This window comes from Schistocerca nitens, chromosome 8, assembly GCF_023898315.1.
Source record: "Schistocerca nitens isolate TAMUIC-IGC-003100 chromosome 8, iqSchNite1.1, whole genome shotgun sequence".
Taxonomy (NCBI): Eukaryota; Metazoa; Arthropoda; class Insecta; order Orthoptera; family Acrididae; genus Schistocerca; species Schistocerca nitens.
In genome coordinates this window covers 168,982,812-169,009,786 of record NC_064621.1, presented here as the reverse complement: position 1 = coordinate 169,009,786, position 26,975 = coordinate 168,982,812, and the positions used below count along the sequence as shown (strand labels likewise).

General features: G+C 44.0%; 1 protein-coding gene across 1 annotated transcript in view; it reads left to right on the top strand.

Moving 5' to 3' along the window:
• LOC126199465 (uncharacterized) overlaps positions 1–26,975 on the top strand; it is a 197,977-nt gene that overhangs the window by 94,546 nt on the left and 76,456 nt on the right. Inside the window, exon 4 of the mRNA XM_049936386.1 lies at positions 22,534–22,690. Within this exon, the coding sequence (XP_049792343.1) occupies positions 22,534–22,690 (157 nt within the window). The remainder of the gene's footprint in view (positions 1–22,533; positions 22,691–26,975) is intronic.

The following is a 26,975-nucleotide window of genomic DNA, read 5'->3' as shown; positions in this document are numbered from 1 at the left end:
GAATCGCTTTTTAGTCAGAAGTTCACCCGGCAAAGACCATGCTTCTGTGACCCTATTTAGTGTGAAAAGCTTAGAAGGTGATGCACTTTGTGAATAATATAAAAATTCGATTAAAAGTTAAAAAATACAAAAATATCCATGCAGACCATACTGTCTACACGGTCGAATCTGCGGACGCTAGTGGGTTTATATTCAATGTTGTTATACGTTTTTCGTATTTCACGTCTGAAAATTAAATTCTATAATTTCACAGTCGATCATGTGAATTAAATACCATCAATACAACCACTCTACGGAATGTCTGCCTTCCCGACGATTGTTACGAAGCTTCAGGAAAGGAAAAGTTTCAACCAATGAGAACGCAGCTTTTAATCAAGAACTGCCGTTACTGAACACAGTACGTACTGAACTAGTTGTACCCGTGTTGTAAATAAGAAAACAGTATTGCATTTCTTTTCGTCTAACTTACGCCTGCATGTTACAAAAGTGAGTAGCATTTCGACCTTCTCCTTGTTGGTCTACATTGTATTCACACAAACCTTCAACTGAAGACGGTTGTCTGCATAACCGACGAACATTTTCGTTGCGTTTCCATTTGTTTACTGTCAGCTCCAGGTTCAAAAATGGTTCAAATGGCTCTGAGCACTATGGGACTCAACTGCTGAGGTCATTAGTCCCCTAGAACTTAGAACTAGTTAAACCTAACTAACCTAAGGACATCACAAACATCCATGCCCGAGGCAGGATTCGAACCTGCGACCGTAGCGGTCTTGCGGTTCCAGACTGCAGCGCCTTTAACCGCACGGCCACTTCGGCCGGCTCAGCTCCAGGAAGTGGAAGAAATACGTTACCCCGAATACCTGCAGTGTGTGCTAGCACGGGAGAGTCAACATCAGATTTGAGTTACGTTTTTAATAACGTTATGTTTTCGTGAACGGCTCACTGTGCTGAGTTTTTGAATAGATCTTGAGGGCAGGAAATAGATTACGGAATAAAAAAACATAGTGTGCTGTTTGAAAAAGAGGTATTGCTGATCATAATCTATTATGTAACCAAAGAAACGCTGTTGTGCTGATTAATTTTGCCCTGATGCTGAACAATAATTGTTCGATTCCTTCTTGCACAATGTTCATTGAATACCGGTTTTCTAGATAGATCCAACAACATACTGCGAGAGGAACTTCACCTTCCGTGCAAAGATTCGCTTCCACTGTATGGAGAACTGCTTTCCTTCCACACTGAGTGTGTGGAACCGAGTCTCACCACCGATTGCTGTTGCATGTAACACTGCTCAGTTGAGGTTAATTATCACAACTATGGTCAAATTAAGCTCCTTTGTTATTGTGTGAAGATAGGACAGCAAGTTTTAATAAGTTCTCTTAACCAATGTTGTTTGCTAACAGATATTGCGACGTATATTACGTATACACAGAAGTGATATTATGCAGGATTGTGAACTTGCCTCAGTGCGTCCTATTCTGTAAATTCTGTTTATTTGTGGAATCGTATAGCAAGCTTCTGCGAGCTTTCTGTTTGCTATGTAAATGTTGCTGGCCATTTCTATGTGTTGACATTCTGAGTTCATAAATGACGTCAGCGTATCTGGCTGCTGTAAGGCAAAACATATGGCACCTCAAATAATAATATCTTTGTCCGAGAGGTATTTATGTGTCACATCCATTAGAAAAAAGCAGAGCAATATGGGGCTTGCAAGTTACGTTTCATATCAACAAAAGAGAATTCGACAGATTAAAGATACAGCGCCTGTAAAGCTATGTGAATGTTTCTAGTACGTACGTTATTACATTCCGTTCGTTTTATAAACCTCTTGGAGACGCATACGTGACATTCCAGTACAAATATGTAGTTCATACACGCGATGTTTTTACTGCTAGCATCTCTTCCATACGAGGGATGCTTGCCTATAGCGACGTCCATCCTGTATTTTTCTGCACAGTTTCCAGGTTTACAGGATACGTTGGAATATTTAAATTATTTTTCCCACATCTAATCTGACGAGAGTAATTTTCCGCGTCGGTATGAAGAACTAGGTACTAATGTTCCCTACTTATTAAGAACGGATCAGGTGAAGAGACATTTGTGAAAAAGAAACATCTTCATCTTATTTTCATATAGTAGTAAATTAATCAGGCAGTAAAGTACCCCACCTTTACACTTCGTCGTCTTGGGGAAACTTATAAGTTGTAATTCTGCTTTCTACATTTCCGTTTATCGTGCTATGTTACGATTCGTGAAGTAGATTCGGACACCGGAAAGTCTAGTCTACGCAGAAGAGCTTAACGTGATAACTCGCATGCTAGAAACGTCCAGAATGGCTTAAGGAACTGTATCTTTCATCTTATCTTTTATCTTAGGTAGTCTGTACCCACGTAAATAAGAGCAAACTTTACAACTCTATATCAAAAATACAAAACATACGATGATGGTTTGATAAGTCTGGTAAATTTCCCAGGAATAATGGAACATTTTTCTTATGCCTTCATGGTTGGTAAGATTGATTATTCTATTGAAGGTGTACAGAATTTCAACGATGTACAGCGTACAGTTCATTGTTGACAACCGTCTGTATTGGTCAGTATGTCGACTGCGATTGAAAATGGCGAAAACCGAGTTTCGTGCTGTTATCAGATATTTTCAGTTGAAGGGTTGGAGTGAAGAAATGGATGAAATTCACGCAGACTCAGCATCATCACTGAAGGCCGTTTACTTTCGGGTTGTTCTTCTTTTCCTAGTGCCTTTGTCCCACATGTGCGCACGATCGGCGTGGTTAGTGTGGTGTCACCGCCAGACACCACACTTGCTAGGTGGTAGCCTTTAAATCGGCCGCGGTCCATTAGTATATGTCGGACCCGCGTGTCGCCACTGTCAGGATTGCAGACCGAGCGCCACCACACGGCAGGTCTAGAGAGACGTCCTGGCACTCGCCCCAGTTGTACAGCCGAATTTGCCAGAGATGGATCACTGACAACTACGCTCTCATTTGCCGAGACGATAGTTAGCATAGCCTTCAGCTACGTCAATTGCTACGACCTAGCAAGGCGCCATAGCATTTGATAATTAATATTGTGAAGCTTGTACAGTAACGAGAGATGTTCTACAATTGAGGATTAAAGTTAAGTATTACAGCAACTGCGTCCATTTTCTAAGTTCTCATTTCCTTTTAACTGTTCCAGACCTCACGCCAATCTGCGTGAGCTTAACGCGTGCCTTTCGACTTCCTCTCGTTGTGACTTGGCTGTCTTGCTAAGTCACCACAGTTAGAGTCGGATTTGGCATGGATAATGTTAGGGGTGGCCGGATACCCTTCCTGACGTGAATGATGATGATGAAGATGAGATGGTGAGGACAACATAAACACCCAGACCCGGGCAGAGAAAATCTCTAACCTGGCCGGGAATCGAACCCGGGACCACCTGATCCAGGAGCAGCAACGCTAGCCACCAGACTACGGACTCCGGCAGTCCACTTAGGTAACTACAAGACAAACCACTGACAGAGCCCATGGTATGGTAATGAAAGACCATCGAATAAAAATTCGTGAGATTTTTGAGACTGCAGGCATTTCAAATGAGCAAGTGCATAAAAATCGTGCATGTAGAATTAGCTATGAGGAAGCTATGTGCAGAATGGGCACCATGATTCCTCCAGCCGACCAAAAGCACATCCGGCACAACATTTCAAACAGTGTTTGGCGATGTTTAATCCCCAATCCGCAAGACTTTTTGCGCCGATTTGGAACTGTGATGAAACCTTGCTCCATCAGTACACACTAGTGTCAAAACGGCCGTCACAATAATAAACAAAGACTGTAGCGAAGAAGGAAAAGACGAGTTTGTAGATGGTAAGGCGATGGCGACTGCTTTCGGGATTCCCAAGGAATGATCGTCATAGATTACTTGGAAAAAGGCATACCCATAACTGGACCCTGTTATAGACAGTTTGAAAATTGCGTCGGCTGAAGGAACACCAAGGTTGGCACGCAAAAATGTGCTTTTGCACCAGTATAATGCACCAAACATCAGCGATAACAATGATGAACATGCATGAAGTGGGTTTTGAATTGGCCCTTCATCCACCTACTCACTAGACGCAGTTCCAAATGACATTTTCCTGATTCCTAAATTGAACCTTAGGCTTGCTGGGAAGAAATTTTCATCAAACAGTGGTAGTTGGAATCAATCTGTATTTTGCAGAATCTGACAGAACCTATTTTTGATGGGATGAACGAGGTGGAGGTTCGTTGGACAAAGTATATATCCCTCAAAGGAGGCTATGTCGAGAATTAAGGTGAATTGTTTACGAGTCAAGCATTTCTTCTTGCTTTTTTATCAGATTTATAAAACCATCCTCATAAACAATCGATAAATGAATGTATACGGAATGTATTTTACATAATTCTCTAACAGGCGAAGTAAACGTGCCTGCTCCTTAAACCGGCGTTAGTGTCAGAAGTATAATCGTACCACAGTAATAAAATTTCGAAAAATCCAGTATAGTGGACGGCCCAGGTACTACCGCACCGCCGCTGAAAGATAAGATATCGAAACGCTGGAAGACAGCATGAACCCATGAGCTGTGTTGGAGGAAGACTGGAGATGCTCTACACCAAGTCTTGCCTCAGTAATTGCCTCTAGCATTTCAGAGGTGGTTGATATATGTTCCATTAATTTCTATCGCTTCTTCATTTTTACATTTTAAGGATACTAAAACTTCATCTTTGTGGCTAGTTTAATCCAAAATAAAGAGAAATAAGGAATCAACGATGAATGTACTATTCGGTCTACATACGCTTGGCTCATGCACTCATGGTGATTTCAGTTCATCTGCGACGAAGGCTCAAATTTGCACGCCAGGACCACAACTGGACGACCACGGAATGGCAACAAATGGTCTTTTCAATTTAATCACTTTCTGTGCTCCATCGGACACAAGACAGCTGGCGTGTGCTGCCCTGAAAGCAAACGTCCAGCCTGCGTTACTGTCTGGGGAATATTTTCGTGGCATTCAGTGGCTGATCTCGTCATTATGGAAGGCACAACGGATCAACACAAGTATGCATCTACCCTTGGGGACCATGCCTACTTCTACACTACGGGCCATTAAAATTTCTACACCACGAAGATGACGTGCTACAGACGCGAAATTTAAGCGACAGGAAGAAGATGTTGTGATATGCAAATGAGTAGCTTTTCAGAGCATTCACATAACGCTGGCGCCGGTGGCGACACCTACAACGTGCTAACATGAGGAAAGTTTCCAACCGATTTCTCGTACACAAACAGCAGTTGACCAGCGTTGCCTGGTGAAACGTTGTTGTGATGCCTCGTGTAAGGAGGAGAAATGCATACCATCACGTTTCCGACTTCGATAAAAGTTTGACTGCAGCCTATCGCGATTGCGGTTTATCGTATCGCGACATTGTTGCTCGCGTTGGTCGAGATCCAATGACTGTTAGCAGAATTTGGAATGGGTGGGTTCAGGAGGGTAATACTGAACGCCGTGCTGGATCCCAACGGCCTCGTATCACTAGCAGTCGAGATGACAGGCATCTTATCCGCATGGCTTAACGGATCGTGGAGCCACGTCTCGATCCCTGAGACAACAGATGGGGACGTTAGCAAAACAACAACCATCTGCACGAACAGTTCGACGACGTTTGAAGCAGCATGGACAATCAGCTCGGAGACCATGGCTGCGGTTACCATTGACGCTGCATCACAGACAGGAGAGCCTGCGATGGTGTACTCAACGACGAACCTGGGTGCACGAATGTCAAAACGTCATTTTTTCGCATGAATGCAGGTTCTGTTTACACCATCATGATGGCCACATCCGTGTTTGGCGACATCGCGGTCAACGCACATTGGAAGCGTGTATCGTCATCGCGATACTGGCGTATCACCTGGCGTTATGGTATGGGGTGCCATTGGTTACACGTCTCGGTCACCTCTTGTTCGCATTGACGGAACTTTGAACAGTGGACGTTACATTTCTTACCAGTTACGACCCGTGGCTCTATCCTTCATTCTATCCCTGCGAAACCATACATTTCAGCAGGATAATGCACGACCGCATGTTGCAGGCCCTGTACGGGCCTTTCTGGATACAGAAAATATTCGACTTCTGCCCTGGCCAGCACATTCTCCAGATCTCTCACCAATTGAAAACGTCTGGTCAATGGTGGCCGAGAAACTGGCTCGTCACAATACACCAGTCACTACTCTTGATGAACTGTGGTATCGTGTTGAAGCTGCATGGGCAGCTGTACCTGTACACGCCATCCAAGCTCTGTTTGACTCAAGGCCCCGGCGTATCAAGGCCGTTATTACGGCCAGAGGTGGTTGTTCTGGGTACTGATTTCTCAGGATGTATGCACCCAAATTGCGTGAAAGTGTAATCACATGTCAGTTGTAGTATAATATATTTGTCCAATGAATACCCGTTTATCATCTGCATTTCTTCTTTAGCAATTTTAATGGCCAGTCGTGTACATGCAGTTTGATTTTTCTCGGCACTATGGTATCTACCACCAGGACAATGCAACCAGTCACACAATTGGAATTGTACGTGCGTTTTTCGAAGAGAACCAATATGAGTTTACCGGACTCACCTGACTGCCAGACCCCCTGGATTTAAATCCAGTCGAGAATCTTTGGGACCATAACGATCGCGCTATTCGCGCCATGGATCCTCAACCGAGAAATCTAGCGGAGGTGGCCACTACATTGGAATCGGCATGGCTCCATCACCCTGCCAGTACCTTCCAAAAGCTCACTGATTATCTTCCTCCACGTCTCGTAGCGGTCCGCGCTCCAAAAAATTGTTCGTATTTGGGGGGGGGGGGGTCACACTAATGCGGTTGGACAATGTAGGTAGGTCCTTTACTACTGGGAGCGTGTACAATTGTATGTCGCCTTAAATTACAATTAGCTGTTCTCTAAATAGGGAGTGAGACAGGGTTTTTAGCCTCTCCCCGATGTTATTCAATCTGTATATTGAGCAAGCAGTGAAGGAAACAAAAGAAAAATTCGGAGTAAGTATTAAAACCCATGGGGAAGAAATAAAAACTTTGAGGTTCGCCGATGACATTGTAATTCTGTCAGAGACAGCAACGCACTTGGAAGAGCAGTTGTACGGAATGGATAGTGTCTTGAAAGGAGGATGTAAGATGAACATCAACAAAAGCAAAACGAGGATAATGGAATGTAGTCGAATTAAGTCGCGTGATGCTGAGGGAATTAGATTAGGAAATGTGACACTTAAAGTAGTAAAGGAGTTTTGCTATTTGGGGAGCAATATAACTGATGATGGTCGAAGTGGAGAGGATATAAAATGTAGACTGGCAATGGTAAGGAAGGCATTTCTGAAGAAGAGAAATTTGTTAACATCGAGATTTAAATGTCAGGAAGTCGTTTCTGAAAGTATTTGTATGGAGTGTAGCCATGTATGGAAGTGAAACATGGACGATAAATATTTTGGACAAGAAGAGAATAGAATCTTTCGAAATGTGGTGTTACAGAAGAATGCTGAAGATTAGATGGGTAGATCACATACCTAATGAGGAAGTGTTGAATAGGATTGGGGAGAAGATAAGTTTGTGCCACAGCTTGACTAGAAGAGGGGATCGGTTGGTAGGACATATTCTGAGGCATCAAGGGATCACCAGTTTAGTATTGGAGGGCAGTGTGGAGGGTAAAAATCGTAGGGGGAGACGAAGAGACGATTACACTAAGCAGATTCAGAAGGATGTAGGTTGCAGTAGATACTGGGAGATGAAGAGACTTGCACGGGATAGAGTAGCATGGAGAGCTGCATCAAACCAGTCTCAGGACTGAAGACCACAACAACAACAAATAGAGACAAAAGCTCAGAGACTGATTGTAATCACACGTTAGTCCGGAGGCAAAGTGGTTGCCAGAACAATCATAGGCATGATGTGGAAAGAGAGCAGAATTACGAACGACCGTGAACTACCCTACACAAGAGACATATGTCTGGCGAGAGCGTTTCTCCTTTAGATGCAACCGTATCCGTTACTAGCACTCTGTGCCTGTGGAAAATATTTCTCGGTTTTGATATTTAAAAATGTGTGTTTACTGTGAGGAGGTTTCGAATCTTATTTATTGCATGTTTTGGATACCTTCTACGTGACAAATACCGTTTGAACAACAGTTGACTTGTTTTCTAAACTTTCGTCTTCCTTATAAGAAAGTATTCTCTGAATCCTTAACTATGCTTATTTCTTGCATAATAGTGTGTCGTACAGCCACTGGGCATTCAAAAGAAGATAAGCGAAACCTGATACATTTTCACATGTCATACCTGTGATACTCCTAAAGAAAGGAATAGTGAAGGAGTGTTGCAAGGTTCAATTCCTATCCAGTTCGCAGCAACTGATGAATTAATACAGTCTTGGATTTAGATTAATTATAAACAATGTTAAGCGTTGTAGGATCTGCGAAACCGAGAGGCTGTTAAAGAATATAAGTAATAATTTATCGCAGTAGACCATAATACTTTAATCTGAAATTAAATGAACTTTCTTTGTTCTTTAGTACAAAGTTAGCTAGGTTGTGCAGGTAGATGTTGGCGTGGATAAAATTCAAAAATTGTTAGTAATAATAACTGAATTATTCTCGTCACCGAACTGCAGCCTCTCTGTATTGCCGCACCGTTAACTGCCAACGTGAAACATGGCACAAAATTCAATTTTGAAAGGGAAAACATAGGGAATCATCCAATCCAAGAGTAATTACACGGACCTGTGATACAGATTTAATTATCAGAAGTACCTCATGTAGGCACTGGTTGGCATCTTCTACTATAGTCCACAAATCACGATGAAATATTCGAAGAGTAAAGATGAGAAACTCCGTGCTCAAATTTACATCCACGTCTAGCTTCTACCACGAATCAATACAGAGTCTCTAATATTTCATTCAGTCATCATGTAATCAGTAAAAAAAGAAAAGACTGACACCAGAGACAGCAGTAAGCGTTGATCGTAAATGATCGCTGCTTCGTGGACAATAGGAACTGTTGGGAACAGAAATTTCATAACTTAGGACATGATAACGATACTATTGAAGATAAAGCGTAGACCAAAGAGGGACAGAGGACTTGGAGTCATTTAGAATACAAAATTTTTTGAAACGTTTTGTTTATACTCGAAAGTCAGCTGTTACGTTAAATGTTTTTTATACGAGAAAACAGTCCAAACCGCATAAAGATGTTTATTTGTTTACTGGTGACCGGTTTCGACTATTGTTCTGGTCATCATCAGACCGCTTACTCCACTGGAGTCTGCTGAAGCTGGCGAGTAGCAGGCGCCTCTCTACGAGGCATATACCGACTGCAGTTAGCTACTCTTAAGGCACAAAGTAAACATAAATGTTACTATTAACTAATGAAATGCGTTTGTCCGCATTTCATCCATTCTTAAACATCTCTGATATTCCCTAACTATTGTAGCCATACATATAATACTCCTGATTACTGTTCCTCAAAACAAACGTTGTTTACCATGAAAATGTATCTCACAAATTTGAAATATGGATCGTTATAGACCTAATTCATCACTACTGAGCCATTTTTGCTGCAACTTGTAGACACTTTCGTGAACGAGCGTAGGTGACGATCGTTACAAGATTAAATTCAAAGAGGAATGGAGTCATTAAATACCTGTAATGGATAAAGCTAACTCGTAAATCTTGTTCTTATCGCTATTATTTGTCAGTCATCTTTTTCCCATAGGGCTGTCACTTCATCATAACTATATCGATCGTGACCAGTTTCGACGTGGGCGTCATTATGCAGCGGGTATTCTCTTAGTGCTACACTTGTGTGCGAAAGATAAGGACGAAAGTAAATTTCTTATAATGTGTCAGTCCGAAGTAACATAGCTCCACGAAACTTGGACCAAACATAGAGATAATTGCTGCACTACACTACAGTGCATTACGTAAGGTAACTGGAAGAAATACACATTGAGACGAACAGAAATGACACATACATTTAAAAAACAGTAACTACAATGAAGCCACCGCGTTTTACGACGGTCCGCTGGACACTACAAAACGCGGAACACTGTTCTTGATGGGGTGTGCAAACACCTAGGACGGCAATACATGTTCTGCAACGTGCTTCCATGCTGGCTACAAAGTTGGTGATAAGTTACTCCGGTAGAACGATCCATTCCTCTACCAGCTCGGTTGACAACCGCTGAATGATCTTTGGTCAATGCCGATGTGTTGCGGTACGTCTCCCTAAGGCGTCCCTCTAGTGTTCGACGGGTTGTAAACAGGGAAAACGGGCAGGCCAGTACAATCACCGAATATCCTCTCGTTTCAAGTGATACTCCACCTGCGTTGTTTGACCCGGTCATGCATTTTCATCCATAACAATGAACACAGTGCTGGATGCGTCCTTGAAAAGACGCACATGGCGAATAAGTACAGTGTCACAATATCACTGACCGATGCGTGTACTGTGTTCAAAGATTTGGACGTCGGTACGCCTATACAGCCCTCACCATAACACGTGGATCACCAACAGCATAATGTTCGACAATGTTCCTGGATGCGTTACGTTTTCTCATTTGTTGCCTTGTGAGTGTTATATGTATTGTATTGTATGTTAACCGGGGCCCTAGAAACGACGGAGAGGCTCCGTCCCCGCCGCAGTGGTCCCCACGACGACTGCCGCACTCCACTTCACCCCTCCGCCGCCCCACACCGAACTACTCTTTCAGGGTTATTGTGCGGTTCGTCTCCCGGTGGACGCCCCCCCCCCGCCCCCCCCCCCCTCCTCACTCCCCCAAGGAACGTCCCAAAAAATGGTTCAAATGGCTCTGAGCACTATGGGACTCAACTGCTGTGGTCATTAGTCCCCAAGAACTTAGAACTACTTAAACCTAACTAACCTAAGGACATCACAAACATCCATGCCCGAGGCAGGATTCGAACCCGCGACCGTAGCAGTCGCACGGTTCCGGACTGCGCGCCTAGAACCGCGAGACCACCGCGGCCGGCGAACGTCTCACACCAGACGAGTGTAGCCCCTATGTTTGCGTGGTAGAGTAATGGTGGTGTACGCGTACGTGGAGAACTTGTTTCCGCAGCAATTACCGATGTAGTGTAACTGAAGGGGAAAAAGGGAAACCAACCCGCATTCGCCGAGACAGATGGACAACCACCTCAAAACCATCCACAGACTGGCCGGCTCACCGGAAAGATTGAAGTACGAAACTGAGAGTATATCTAAGGGAAAAAAAATGATTCAAATGGCTCTGAGCACTGTGGGACTTAACATCTGAGGTCATCAGTCCCCTAGATCTTAGAACTACTTAAAACTAACTAACCTAATGACATCACACACATCAATGCCCAAGCCAGGATTCGAACCTGCGACCGTAGCGGTCGCGCGGTTCCAGACTGAAGCGCATAGAACCGTTCGGCCACAGCGGCCGGCGTAAATCTAAGAAAGACGAAAGTAATGAGAACTATCAGAAATGAGTACAGCGAGAAACTTAACATCAGGATTGGTGATCACGAAGCAGATGATGTTAATGAATTGTGCTGCCTAGGCAGAAAAGCAGCCCACGACGGACGGGGCATTGTCAAAAAGGACAACAAAATGGCTCTGAGCACTATGGGACTTAACATCTGAGGTCATCAGTCCCCTTGAACTACTTAATCCTAACTAACCTAAGGACATCACACACATCCATGCCCAAGGCAGGATTCGAACCTGCGACCGTAGCTGTCGCGCGGATCCAGACTGAAGCGCCTAGAACCGCTCGGCCACACCGGCCGGCCACAAAGGGCATTTCATTGCCAAAAGAAGTATACTAGTGTCAAATATAGGCCTTATTTTGAGGCAGAAATTTCTGTGAACGTACGTTTGTAGCACAGTATTGTGTGGTAGTGAAAGACGGACTGCGGGAAAACCGGAGCAGTAGTGTTACAGAAGAATGTTGAAAATTAGGTGGACTGATAAAGCAAGGAATGAGGAGGTCCTTCAGAGAATCGACGAGGAAAGCAGTATATGGACAACGCTGACAAGAAGGTATAGGATACTAGAATAACTGTTAAGACATCAAGGAATAACTTCCATTGTATTAGAGGGAGCTATAAAGGATAAAAACTGCGGAGGAAGACGGAGACAAGAATACATACAAGAAATAATTGAGGACATAGGTTGCAAGTTCTACTCTGGGATGAAGAAGTTGGCACAGGGCGGGAATTCGTGGTGGGCCGGATCAAGCCAGTCAGAAGACTAATGACTGAAAAACAAAATGCGCAACAGAATTAGACTTCAAAAGTGGAGCAATTCTAGGAACAACGCGAGGATATTCCGTTAATAGAGTAGCCTGCCCGTTCCGTCACCTTAAATCCCATGGAGCACGTATGGGGCGCGTTGAGAAGACGAATTAGCACTTCCACACGTACTAATAACCATGCCCTACGTGTCAACAGCTCCGGTCAAGGAGCGGATCCCCCTACCGCAACAACTCCTGAGGCCAGCGTGGGAGCATGCAGTGCATGATTTCCATCTGTGGTGATCAAAAAACCCGTTAAGAAGCATGTCCCACCGTCGGTAATGTCCAGGAGACTATCATGAATCGCAGTAACATCACTGTAATTATTGTCTTTGAATAAAATTGTCATTTCCGTTTGTTTCATTTTGTATTTCTCCCGGTTACTTTCTGTACTGTACTGCTGCACTTCTTTCTGTGTACTGTACAAGTTTCGTTGCTCTATGTTACTTGACAGCCACACATCATGGGAAAGTTAGTTTCATCCTTAAGTTTTGCACAGCAGTATTGAGCCGTGCGTGGCTCGTGTTCGTGCCATGTCTCATTTGACATCCTGTTTTTACTGTACTACCACATCGTTATGTTAATTTCAGTTACTGGTGTCACTGAGTTGCCGCCTTGCCTGCCCGTAAGCGGCAGCAGCGGCGCTTATCGATATAAGCCCTGTCGTATTATCTTTGCTGACTGCTATTACTTCCCGGTTGTTGTGTGTTCGGAGTTAGTTCTGGTCTGCCAGTGAGTTGGGAGGTGCCAGCAGTGCAGTTCGGACCTGGCAGTGTCTGACTTAGGACGCGGCAGAAGTTCAGTCGGGGCGCGGCTGCATTGAGGTCCGTACAGCCATGACTCGCCCGACAGTTACCGATACTTGAGTGCAGATCACCTTGGTTGGTCGTCGGTCGGTCGTCTTGTCGGACGACGTGTATGTTGGCCGGCGATCGTTGATGGGTTGCGTGTACCGATTCGTGATTCGTCCTTGCTATTGCACAGTCGCTGCCGTTAGTATTGTCTAGTTCTTCGTGCAAGTGTTCGTGAAACTGTGTGTAGCTTGTGATGTCAACTGCTCAGTTATTTTAGTGCTGTCTCCGTGCTGATGTGTGGCAGTGGGTTGATTGGCGTGGAGCAGCGAGGAAATCTCCACGGGGCGTAGTTTGGCCGAGCCCGCTGGCGGTCTCTACCCTGTGTCGGAGTGTGTGGGGCTGTTCCCATTGCTACGAGGTACGTGGCTCACCGACCCTGGAGACGAAAGTTGAGTTTGGATTTAATTTACCAGCAAGTCAAGACCACATTGTGCCGTTTGGTTCTCGTTGTTGGCTGTTCGGACATTCCCACGAGCAACAACGTGTGTGTTCGAGTTGGCGAAGGTTTAGCCTGTGGTGTCACCGCCAGACACCACACTTGCTTGGTGGTAGCATTTAAATCGGCCGCGGTCCGTTAGTATACGTCGGACCCGCGTGTCGCCACTGTCAGTGATTGCAGACCGAGCGCCGCCACACGGCAGGTCTAGAGAGACTTCCTAGCACTCGTCCCAGTTGTACAGCCGACTTTGCTAGCGATGGTTCACTGACAAATTACGCTCTCATTTGCCGAGACGATAGTTAGCATAGCCTTCAGCTACGTCATTTGCTACGACCTAGTAAGGCGCCATTATCATTTGCTGTTTGTCTTGTGATGCATGTACCGTCAGACAGATGTTCACCAATTATGGATTAAAGTTAAGTATTCCAGAAGCTACGTACTTATTTTACTAGTCTCAACTCCTTTAACTGTTCCAGACCTCACGCCAGCCTGCGTGAGCTTAAACGCGTGCCTTTCGGCTTCACCTCATAGTGGCTTGGCTGTCTTGCCAAGTCACAACATAGCCACTGTCTGGTATAGTCTATCTGTATTTGGTTATCTGCAATTGAAGTGCACCAGCGGAATTTTCTGCCTTGTGGCCGTTAACGTTCGGTGACCTGCTCTGCCCGTTGACGTTAATTCAGGCAGTGCCATTTCCTCACCGTGTTGACGCTGTCCAGCATCGTGTGTAGGTTGACAGCTTAATGCTTGGTTGTGGGCGTCCCTGCCTTTTACGTTTTGCACTGAACTCCCAGTTGTGTGCTGGTCGAGTGGAGTGCAAGTTACCTTGTCGGTGGGTTCGTTGACTGTCTGTTGGTTGGGTTGTCGTCGGATCGAGAATGGTTGGGCCGACTGCCTGTCTCACCTTAGTGATCGTTAGTATTTCAAGAGCTGGCCGACCCCTGAAACTTCTGAGCGCCGTTAGCTGCACAGCCTTGTCTTATTTTATATTTTGTGTGTTTTTATGTCTCATAGCCGAAGGTTTTGAATTAAAGTTGAATTGTTTTTAGTGGTGTTTTAAGTTTTGGGCCTTCAGCCGCTTTAAGGCTAAATTACCTTGCTTGTCAAGTGTTAGACTGTTTGAACCTTCAGCCTGATTAAAATATATTGCTTAAAGATAAAGCCTTGGGCCTTCTGCCTACTAAAAGTTTTTAGTTTTGTTATAAGTCATGGGCCTTCAGCCGTTTTAAAATTGAAGATCTTTGTCTTTCGAGCATTGTTTGGGGCCTTCAGCCTAATCGAAGAAGGCCCTCTGCCTTGTGTTTTTTTTATTTTATTTTATTTTTTTTTTTTTTTATTTTACCTTGCGTCTTAAATCATGGGCCTTCAGTCGTCTTTAAGGTTGTTACTTTTCAAGTGTTAGATTTTGGGGCCTTCAGCCAAATTATAGAACTTACTTAACGTGAGGCCTTCTGCCTTCTAAATATTGTCTTTGGCGTCTGAATTTTGAATTAATGGCTTTTAGCCATTTTTATTTTTAAACTAAAGTGGTTGTGCCCTTAAGGCGTAAGGCAGTGTGGCGTATTCAGCCGATGATTAAGTTCAACAATTTTTATCGTAATGTTTGACCAAATAAATAGGTACATGTGTTCAAGTGTAGCTGACAGCGGCTCATTTTGGCCCCTTTCCACATTCCAACTACCTGTCCTGTCTTTCGGGTTTAGCAGGGCGCCTCAGGTATATTTTGACAAACTAAGCAACATGTGGCTTTTGTTCCATGAGCTGACATAATAATAATTACTCGTATTTACAATACTTTGAACGTGGTGTAGATGAATGGTATGTATTGACCAGTACGGTGGGTGCGGGAGGAGGCGTTCTTAGGGTTTGTCAGGACAGCATTCGGTTGTCGCACCTTGGCGCTGTGGGTTTCAAGGGTCGGCGAGAGATTACAGGAATCCGTCGGAGGTGAAGGTTGGTGCAGCGTTCGTAGAAACTTTATCATTCAGCAAGCGAGAGCGGATACGTGTACATGACCTCGTTCGGTGGCGCAGCTTCGCGGTAGAGATCAGTAACCTAGAGAGTACGAGTCTCATGTTGCAGCTTGCATACTTGAAAAATCATGGTACCGTTGTTACATCAGTGCTAACGGGGTTTCTTCATTCCCGCTGTAGTTCCGTGTGCATGACGAATTTGAAAATTGTGGCGCTGCTGTCACTGCATACACGTCGTCTCGTTGTCTCTTGCTGAAGCGTGCACGCCCGGGTTCCCGGGTTCGATTCCCGGCGGGGTCAGGGATTTTCTCTGCCTCGTGATGACTGGGTGTTGTGTGATGTCCTTAGGTTAGTTAGGTTTAAGTAGTTCTAAGTTCTAGGGGACCGATGACCATAGATGTTAAGTCCCATAGTGCTCAGAGCCATTTGATGAAGCATGCACGAGTCTAAGGCTAGTTGTGATTTAGTGTTAATACGGAAGATGAGTACACGATCTGCTATAAAGGAACAGTGACAACGCGAAATGACCGATTGCAGGGATCAGATGGTCCTTAACGAATCTGCGTTTTGTAAGAGTGTGAAGGGTATAAGACTAAAAGTTACTGATGCAAAATATACAAATGCAGACTGGTTGTATTAGAGAAGAAATTTTATCTGGAATAAATTTCATGGTATTGTCCATGCTTTACACGAAAAAGTACAAATTTCGTCCATTGCAAACACAGTGAGGGCTTTCTTGTTTATTCCACCTCCACCATGAGAAAACATACGTGCTGCGTCAGGCGTAAGCCGGGTACAAACCAACGTAAGTGTTATATCTACGTGACAAAAAAAGCGCTCTATTTATTTATTTGGTCATAGGAACTTGTGTTTATGGACTAACAGCGTGTTGTGCAGCTTATTATTCATTTGTAATGTTAATTACTATTTTCTTATTTAATTTGATTAGGATTGCTTTTGTCCTGTTATTTTTCTAGCTTTTTTTCTGTTTGTGAGGGTGCTTTGTGTCCTATTTTAGTTTCAATAATTCGGTCTCATGGTAATGATTTTTTAATTCTTTTGGTTTATCTTTACGTTAAAGTATTTATTTATGATGTTTCTTGATCCCTCTTTGTTTATTGAACAATTGTTAATGGTTTGTTCATTCTGTGATGTTTCTGTCTGATAAAATGTCATCTTTGTGAAAGTGATACATCCCATGTAAAACAGTGAAATTTTGTTGTGTCTCTCTGGCTCTAAGTCTTTCTGTCCGACCGGTTACTGTTCTACTTCGAGGTATAGCCTAAAACAGATATACTTTCCGTGTAATGACGGAAGTAGTAGCTATTCAGAATGAAGAAACTGAAAATTGGGAATTCTGTTTACTGTTAGGCCAAAGTAAGGGGAAAAAATGTCGCTAATGAACAACGTTTGTTGCCGCCGACAACTTCGTTAACAAACTTCGTTTTCCACTGGTGAAAACTTCAACGAAATAGCAGTTGCGGCATTTTAGCTGCCCATTATATGTGTGTTACTGCAAATGAACCATCTACAACCTTAAGTTATGAGTGTCTGTAGAATGCGATTTCACGAAACGTTGTTACTTTAGTGTATCGTTTTTAGCATTGTACCCATGGTTCGTGTGGTAGAAGTTGGTAGCAAGATAAGAGACAGAGGAAAACTTTTCTCTTTTCTCATGTGTGTGTCTACTTCGTTATCCCTCTCTTAACGGCTATGTGCACACATGATTGTTTTTGCACATCTATGGCAAAGTAACTTACGAATTGTATAAATTTCATTGAGCTTCTTGTACAATTAATTTCAAAAATCGTACTTCAGTTTTCGGAGTTCATATATTAATATTATGATTGTTCAATAAAACGATGTATTATCATCATAAATGTCTTCATTACTCTTCCTTTCTCTACGCAAAATTTGTATCTGTCTGGCTCCGAGTCTTTCACTCCGACTTGTTAGCGTTCTCCTTCTAGTCATAGCATAAAACAAACGTAGCGTCTGTGAAATAAGGTACGTCTGAAGTCATCCAGAATGAAGAAACTAAAAATTAGGAACTTACTTCAAATTTTCTGGTAATGGCGGCAAATAACCACAACATTACTCTTGCACGAAAGTAAGCGTAACACCTTCGTCAATATACATCGTTATTTACGGGCTTCATTACTACGATATTTTGATTTCCACTGCGGATAACATCATCGACCTAGAAACTGTCACATTGTAGCTACCCGGTATGTGTGTGTTACGCCCAATGCACCATACAAACATCAACATCGCTATAATGTGATTTCATGAAACATTGTTACTTCTGTGTGTTATTTTACATACTACCTCATCGGTATGCTGGGTAGAACTTGGTAGCACTTCAGCAGTTATAAATGCATGATAGAGAAGATATCTTCAGACATAGGAATATAGAAACCTCTATTTCTTTCATCACTGTTAGCAGCTACGTACACATAATGTTTTCTTTGTGAAGATCTGTGGTAAAGAGCCTTTCGAATTATGTAAGTTTCATTGGCCTTCTTGTGTAATTAATATTAAAAATCGGCTCTTCAGTTTTCTTGTTCACGTATTAATGTTACGATTCTCTGAATAGATATTTCATATTAAAACAAGTTTACAGCCGTCTTCTAAATAGGTTTAATTTACATAAATATATCTACAAACAGTCCGCAGCTCGTGGTCTTGCGGTAGCGTTCTCACTTCCCGGGCACGGGGTCCCGGGTTCGATTCCCGGTGGCGTCAGTGATTCTCCCTGCCTCGAGATGACTGGGTGTTGTTGTGTCGTATTCATCATCATCATCATCATTCATCCCCATTACGGTCGGAGGAAGGCAATGGCAAACCACCTCCGCTAGGACCTTGCCTAGTCGGCCGTGCGGGTCTCCCACATCGTTCCCTACGCTCCTCGGAGTACGGGATCTGATCATCATATACTAAGAGAACAACATTCACTGCTACCCTATCAATCATTAATTCGCATGTAATGATCATCATGACCTGTAGTTGCTTATGTCGTTTAGAAACGTCGGACATTTTGTGACATTTCAACTTGCAGTTGAGAATGGTCATAAAACCGAAATCATGAATGTGTGAAATAAATGAACAGTAATTTACAATTTAATGGTGGAATTTTTTCTTTCAAAACGGTTACGTATGTAGCTGGCATGCCGTCAGTTCATGGTTGTACTTGCGAACTCGTGTACTCTTTGTCCTTTCTGAGTGAGTCGAGACCACTTGAACCCGAAAACACTCAGGTTACGAGTGGGTTGCAGCGGAGACTCATGAGTTGAGTCTACGGCACACGGAGACGGTGAGTTTGTTGGTGACGGTGCATTACTCACTAGTGAGTTGAAAGCGTTTATATGGAACTCATTTCTGACCTCTATCTCACATCGAACGATGATCTCTTCGTAATGGTATAGTAGAGGCGGTGGACGCCACCAAAGGTTAAGTACGCTGATAGGATACAGCATACTGATTAGCCTCTGCATAGAGTCTTTGGCCAGCTAAACCAAGCGTGGCATTCCTGAAGGACGTAACGACTGTGGTCGGCGTAGCCGGCAGTGTGTGGCAGAGGTCTGCAGCGGGGAGACGGGAAGGCACAGCGAATCGAACTCCAGACCTCGGAGTATGAACAGCGGTCTGCGAAGCGTATGCTAAAGAGTCCAGCGGCAGCTGTTTAGCAGTGAGGGCATGCACCGCTAGTTGGCGTAAAGTTGCGTCGACGAGTTCATACTATCGTCTTCCCAACACGTTGACATAATACGTGTGGCATTTGCTGGCCTGATGTGGCATCAACCGCATGACTTCGGGATGTTAAGTGGAATGCCCTGTTCAAATTTTCTTAGCGTCGCTATAATCCGCAACAGCAATTTATAGTCATCCTTTTCATGGTACTTTTCCGTATTTTGAAAACTGTGCCCATATTTGGTGCTTGTGATCCCCAAAGCAGTATAGCAGTTGCAGATGCTGAGTGTTTCCTTGAAATGTCACTTCTTATTCATGTCCCATCCCAGGATATGTAAGTCCAAATGGTTCAAATGGCTCTAAGCACTGTGGGACTTAACATCTGAGATCATCAGTCCCCTAGACTTAGAACTACTTAAACCTAACTAACCTAAGGACATCACACACATCCATTTCCAAGGCAGGAGTCGAACCTGCGACCCTAGCAGCCGGATATGTAAGTACTTGTTTCTAGTAGACACCAGCCAAATCAGTGTTTGTGCTCTCTCCGCATACTTATTTATTAATTTAACCTTATCTGATCAGGTTCATTAGGACCTCACTTACATCGGACCAGGATTACACAGTGGGTGCACTGTGTATAGTACATCATAGTTATCTAAAGAACATAACTGTTGTTGTATGACATCTAGGGTTAAAGCCATTCGGTGTCTGCCTTGGTGGTGTGAATAAATTATAATGAGTATGTACTGACAAAGTTAATACTGCCATTACTTGTGTACTGCAACTGCAGCAGCTAATAGTGATAGTAATAATAAAATGATAATAATTGTGACATTAATAAAAACAACGATATTGGCAGATAAATGAAGAATTTATATGTCTACGAAATAGATGTTTTCTGAAATAGCGAGTTCAAGGAAAAGGAAATTCAACGAGTCTTCATCTCCTAAAAATACTGGGAAATGACGAAGATCATATTGGAATGAGGGGTGTACAAAGGGTAACGTGTGCGTATAGGGAATTGGTAGTCTTATTGTTGGTTTAGTAGGTAGGTCATTGCCAGTCTTCTGAAGCTGGGGAAGATACTTAGTTCTCTAATATAACGTAGGATGTTATTCCAGAGTCGTGATCCTGCTACTGTAAAGGAGGTTTAGAAGGTGGCAGAACGATGGATTTTGACAGAAAGGATTTGGTTCTGATGGGAACGGTTGTGTCCGTTGTGTTCTTAAGGTCGAGGAGAGCACTGATTACACAGAAGGCAGATAGTTTGGAAATTTTTGCGCTTGCCTGGGCGCTGACGGGATAGCTGTGTATGTTATGGTGAAGTGTGATCTAAAAGTCGAACATCACAGGTATCATAAACAAAGGCACTCATAAGTAATTCCAGGCTCTTTGAGCTTTCCTGAGAAAAGCATTGCGGGATAACATTGCTGTAATCATCAACTGGTGATATAAATCTTTAATAAGTTTCTTTTTCAGGGCACAAGAGCTTGTTATATTTTTGTAGGGTACAGAGAGATGCTTCTTACACAATACAGTAACATGCTCAGTCCAATTTAGATTTTCATCTACACTACTGGCCATTAAAATTGCTTCACCACGAAGGTGACGTGCTACAGACGCGAAATTTAACCGACAGGAAGAAGATGCTCTGATATGCAAATTATTAGCATTTCAGATCATTCACACAAGGTTCGTGCGGGTGGCTACACTTACAACGTGTTGACATGAGCAAAGTTTCCAACCGATTTCTCATACACAAACAGCATTTGACCGGCGTTGCGTGGTGAAACGTTGTTGTGATGGCTCGTGTAAGGAGGAGAAATGCGTAACATCATGTTTCCGACTTTGATAAAGGTCGGATTGTAGCCTATCGCGACTGCGGTTTATCGTATCGCGACATTGCTGCTAGCGTTGTTCGAGATCCATTGACTGTTAGCAGAATATGGAATCGATAGGTTCAGGAGGGTAATACGGAACGCCGTGCTGGATCCCAACGGCCTCGTATCACTAGGAGTCGAGATGACAGGCATCTTATCCGCATGATTGTAACGGATCGTGCAGCCACGTATCGATCCCTGAGTCAACACATGAGGATGTTTGCAAGACAACAACCATCTGCACGAACAGTTCGACGACTTTTGCAGCAGCATGGACTATCAACTCGGAGACTATGGTTGTGGTTACCCTTGACGCTGCATCACAGACAGGAGCGCCTGATATAGTGTGCTCAACGACGAACCTGGGTGCACGAATGGCAAAACCTCATTTTTTCGGATGAATCCAGGTTCGGTTTACAGCATCACGATGGTCGCATCCGTGTTTGGCGACATCGCGGTGAACGCACATTGGAAGCGTGTATTTGTCATCGCCATTCTGGCGCGTCACCCGGCGCGATGGTATGGGGTGCCATTGGTTACACGTCTCCGTCACCTCTTGTTCGCATTGACGGCACTTTGAACAGTGGACGTTACATTTCAGATGTGTTACGACCCGCGGCTCTACCCTTCATTCGATCCCTGCGAAAGCCTACATTTCAGCAGGATAATGCACGACCGCGTGTTGCAGGTCCTGTACGGGCTTTTCTGGATACAGAAAATGTTTGACTGCTGCACTGGCCAGCACATTCTGCAGATATCTCACCAATTGAAACCGTCTGGTCAATGGTGGCCCAGCAACTGGCTCGTCACAATACGCTAGTCACTACTCTTGATGAACTGTGGTATCGTGTTGAAGCTACATGGGCAGCTGTACCTGCACACGCCATCCAAGTTCTGTTTGACTCAATGCCCAGGCGTATCAAGGCCGTTATGATGTCCAGAGGTGGTTGTTCTGTGTACTGATTTCTCAGGATCTATGAAAATGTAATCACATGTCAGTTCTAGTATAATTTATTTGTCCAATGAATACTCGTTCATCATCTGGATTTCTTCTTGGTGCAGCAATTTTAATGGCCAGTAGTGTATTATGGTTGCTAGATTCTTTACTGAAGGAGAGTACTTGTCACATTTAGAATTAGAGATTTCCGATATTTCTCGATGATATAGTCTAGAACGACCCACTAGTACCGCTTTGGTTTTTGATGGATTGACCCTAACTTTATACCCTGTCCTCATCGTGACAGTCCACAGAGCACGGTATTGAGATTCTTGCCAGCTGTCTTGAGGTTTATAGGTACGCTGACTTCGAGAGAGGGGAGGCTGCGGACGAGTCACGGTTTCGTTTCTTTGGCAGGCGCAGCGCGGCGGCTTCAGCCTGGAGACGGAGCGCGGCCCGACGCTGGTGACGAGCCGGCTGACGGTGGCCGGTGTCACCGAGGCGGACAGCGGCCGCTACACGTGTCGCCCGCCCGGGGCGCGGCCCGCCACCGTCTCCCTCACCGTCATGCTGGGTGCGTCCTCAACACCTCAACTACTCACTCACTATTGTCGTGTTTTACGTCGTCCTTACGAGGGAAGTCTGTCGGCTCGAACTGGAGTTTGGTGTTCCAATTAAAAAGGTTACGAGCCATCTGGCTTTCCTCCTTCCATTTATACCGGGTGATCAAAAAGTCAGTGTAAATTTGAAAACTTAATAAACCACCGAATAATGTAGATACAGGGGTAAAAATTTACACACATGCTTGGAATGACATGGGGTTTTATTAGAACCAAAAACAACAAAGTATTGCTAGACGCGTGAAAGATCTCTTGCGCGCGTCGTGTGGTGATGATCGTGTGCTCAGCCACCACTTGCGTCATGCTTGGCCTCCCAGGTCCCCAGACCTCAGTCCGTGCGATTATTGGCTTTGGGGTTACCTGAAGTCGCAAGTGTATCGTGACCGACCGACATCTCTAGGGATGCTGAAAGACAACATCCGACGCCAATGCCTCACCATAACTTCGGACATGCTTTACAGTGCTGTTCACAACATTATTCCTTGACTACAGCTATTGTTGAGGAATGATGCTGGACATATTGAGCATTTACTGTAAAGAACATCATCTTTGCTTTGTCTTACTTTGTTATGCTAATTATTGCTATTCTGATCAGATGAAGCGCCGTATGCCGGACATTTTTTGAACTTCGTATTTTTTTGGCTCTAATAAAACCCCATGTCATTCCAAGCATGTGTGTCAATTTGTACCTCTCTATCTACATTATTCAGTGATTTATTCAGTTTTCAAATTTATACTGAATTTTTGATCACCCGGTATACTAAATTCATCCGCCCCTTGTCACGACTGGTGCGAGACAGGACACTTTAGTTTGATCGTGCTGAAAATTTCATGACGTTATTTAATATTGGGGAATGTGTTTTATAAAAGAGCAGCGGTTGTCAGTCGAGTCTTATAGTTCGATTCTAAGAATGCGTTAGAACCGCTGTTAGTACAGAACTAAGAGAGCGGCACGGGAGACCAGCCGGCATTCGTAGGCTTTGTTCCGGCTTGTGCGCATCAGGGAGTCACCTGACAGGGCTCACGGAACTCCCCCGTCAACGGGGTTCACGGTATTCCGCACCGTTTGGCTCTGTAGAAGATTGACGGCGATAGTCTCAAGTAGTGGTTGCCACTTGATAATTTATGGTGCGAAATCGCAAGTCGTGGAATGTCTGGGCTTACACATTGGAAAGAGAAACCGCAGAGTTCACGTCACGTTGGTTAGGCTTCCGGATATTCAGAAGTGTATAGACAACTCTGTTTCACCCATCGCCTACCGACGACAGACAGAAATTTCTAGAACAAGCTGGAGTGTATCGAGACATTCTGTTGTGCGATCTGAAGTTTTCCCGGCGTATTTCCAATCTGAACAGTTCTCACGATGGGGGTGGAGCAGGATGGTGGCCTACCGTCCTTAACGTCCTGGTGATACGGAAACCTAACGGCAAGCTGGGACACAGTGTATACAGAAAACCTACACGCACCGATTTGTACCTAAATGCCTTCAGCTACCACCATAACTCCCAGCATGAAGGGGTTTTGCGCACACCTGTTCACAGGGCACGATCGATCTGCGATCAGGAGAGCCTTCCAGCAGAACTGCAGCACCTCGAGACAACATTTCGGAAAAATGGGTACAACCAGAAGCAAATAAGACACGCACTGAGACAGACTGCGCCAAGAGAACAACAAGAAACAAAGGAACACAAGTAATTGCTGTGAATTCCGCTAGTCGGAAACACCTCAAGAAAAATCGCTAGAATCCTAGGGAAACACAATGTGAAATGTGTATTTCGACCCCCTGCAAAAACCTTGACTCTACTAGGTTCAGTGAAAGATGACCTAGGCTTTCGAAAACCAGGCGTTTATCAAATTCCCTGTCAGTGCGGAAAATCATACATTGGGGCGACAGACCGCACTGTAGAAGAGAGGTGCGCGAACACAAGCGCCGTACCGAATTACGCCAGGCCACTAAATCAGCCGTGGCTGACCATTGTATGAAGACTGGCCGTACTATGGACTATGAAAAAACAAAAATACTCTGTCAGTCCTCCTACTTCTGGGACTGCGTTACTAAAGAGGCCATCGAAATCCGACTACAGGATCTAATTAATAAAGATAGCGGCCTTCAACTTAGTCAAGCTTGGAACCGTGCACTCAGGCTGGAGAGAAAGATGCGGTCCCAGAGATCGAGGACCGCCCCCGACGGTGGCAGCAGGGAGACTGCAGACCCCAGTTCAGACCCAGGCGCCGCTTCCTCCACCACCCCCAGTAGGCGCCACGCCGGCCGCACCGAAGACACCAGGAGAGGAGCGGTGGAGAGGGTAACGCTTAGTATGTATAGAGCGCCGAGAGGAACAGCACAGCATTCGTCAGGAACCACCTGAAGATGGCAGCGTGTATGTCTGCCGAAATATTGCGGAGAAATTACGACGCTACCCGATCGGATACCCGAGAACTGTTCAAATTGAGACATTCTGTGTTAAGAATTTATTGAAGTGGCTGCTTCCACGCTGTTGGCGGGGAAAGTAACCAGCAGAGTCGGGGGCAGGAACCGGTAAAAACGGACACTCTGGGTTCGGATATGGAAGATTAAAGGTCGCTGGTTTTAGAAACCGAGAACTGCAGCTTCAGACGTTGAATGGGACTTCACGGTGTCGGTGTCCCGACGAGGGTGATTCTGGTTCTTCACATGCGACCATGCACGGCCGACTTACAGGAACAGCAGATTTATGTTCGCAGAAGGGGACATCCCTTTGCCACAGTACCGTTAATCCTCGTACTAGTGTTAGTATCGCTTTCATTTACTGTTCAGTCATCCACTGGAGTAACTAAAACATTTGGTGGGTTGCGTTCGTATTATTGATTGATTGTGCAGCTATGATACGGTAGTACTCCTCCAATTGACTCATAGCTTTATTGCAATCACTTTTTCTGTTTGGCACGTCACTGAATCTTGTGCTATGTCATTGTTCTGAACGTAATGAAACATCAGTTTAATTTTAATTCTGTTCCATTTAAAGTAACTTGTAGTTTCCTTCAGTTAATAATAATAATTATTATTATTATTATTTTTCTATCGAGTGAAAATATCCATTAAGTAGGGTTTTATGGCAATGCCTCACCTTAGGGTCATTTCTAAGATAGCGATTGCGCAGGATAATTAAAATTTAACATCCAATCGTAATGGGTGTGTGACGGAGACTGGGCAGTTCTATTAATCCGGTACAATTTCACATCGGGACACCGCGGTGTTTTGCACGCTGTCTTCAAAACCTTCATGTACTACTGAGATTCGGGTGATTGAAGTATGACTGTGTTACTGTTAGTTTCCCCTCAATAAAACTATAAAATGTACGCAAGATTCCTCAACAAAATGCAGAATCGTGATAGGCACATTTGACGAAAGCAATATCTGGACAGTCCTCAAAATCACATTCTTCAGCTGCAAAATCAAATTCCATTTAAATCTCATTCTTGAACTCACCAAGATCTATGGCAGTACTGTACCCACCCGTTGGCCAGGAATATTGAAGCATAGGCTGACATATTGGAGCAGACACCTGGTTGTAAGGTTTAGAATGTATTTTCATTATGAGAATTCCATTTCTTAATTTAATGTCGAAGTCAGTGAAGAAAGTCGTTATAGAATCTGTTATCCTTCTTGCATATGTTTTATATCACCGTAAGAAATATACATCCAAAGGTTGTACGTATTTTGTTGTTTTTGGCGGAATGATCAAGCATGTAGTGCCTTTATCCGTACATGAATGATTTAGTATTGTTGTGTCCTTGTGAGCATTCCAAGAGTCGCAAAGTAGTGAACACTTATTGTTGTTTACGACATTGCCACTAACAACATTCCAACATTTACGAAAAAGGATTTTCAATGGTCTTTCGACATTTTCTCACTTGTGCTAGCCTCTAAATGTATGTTTGTTGGAAGATTATCTTCAATAGCCCTTTTAACTTTCTAGCCGAAAGCTTTTTCCTGAAGATAAATATACAGTTTCCTGTTAGATGTCCACTCATTGAAGGTCCAGCATCTACTGTGTAACTGTGAACTGTGTTGTGTGCAGACTGGACCAAGGAAGTTATTGATTTATTTCTTTTTTAAGATAGTGTGGCATCAGAAGTTAGTTCCTAATTAATCCCATACTGATCCGCGTTGCAAATGCAGTGTGGTTGTATTGCGAATTTGCAATTTTCTGGTTTAATTCTTCTTCAAAATTGACCTGAGAACGGCGTATACCTTGG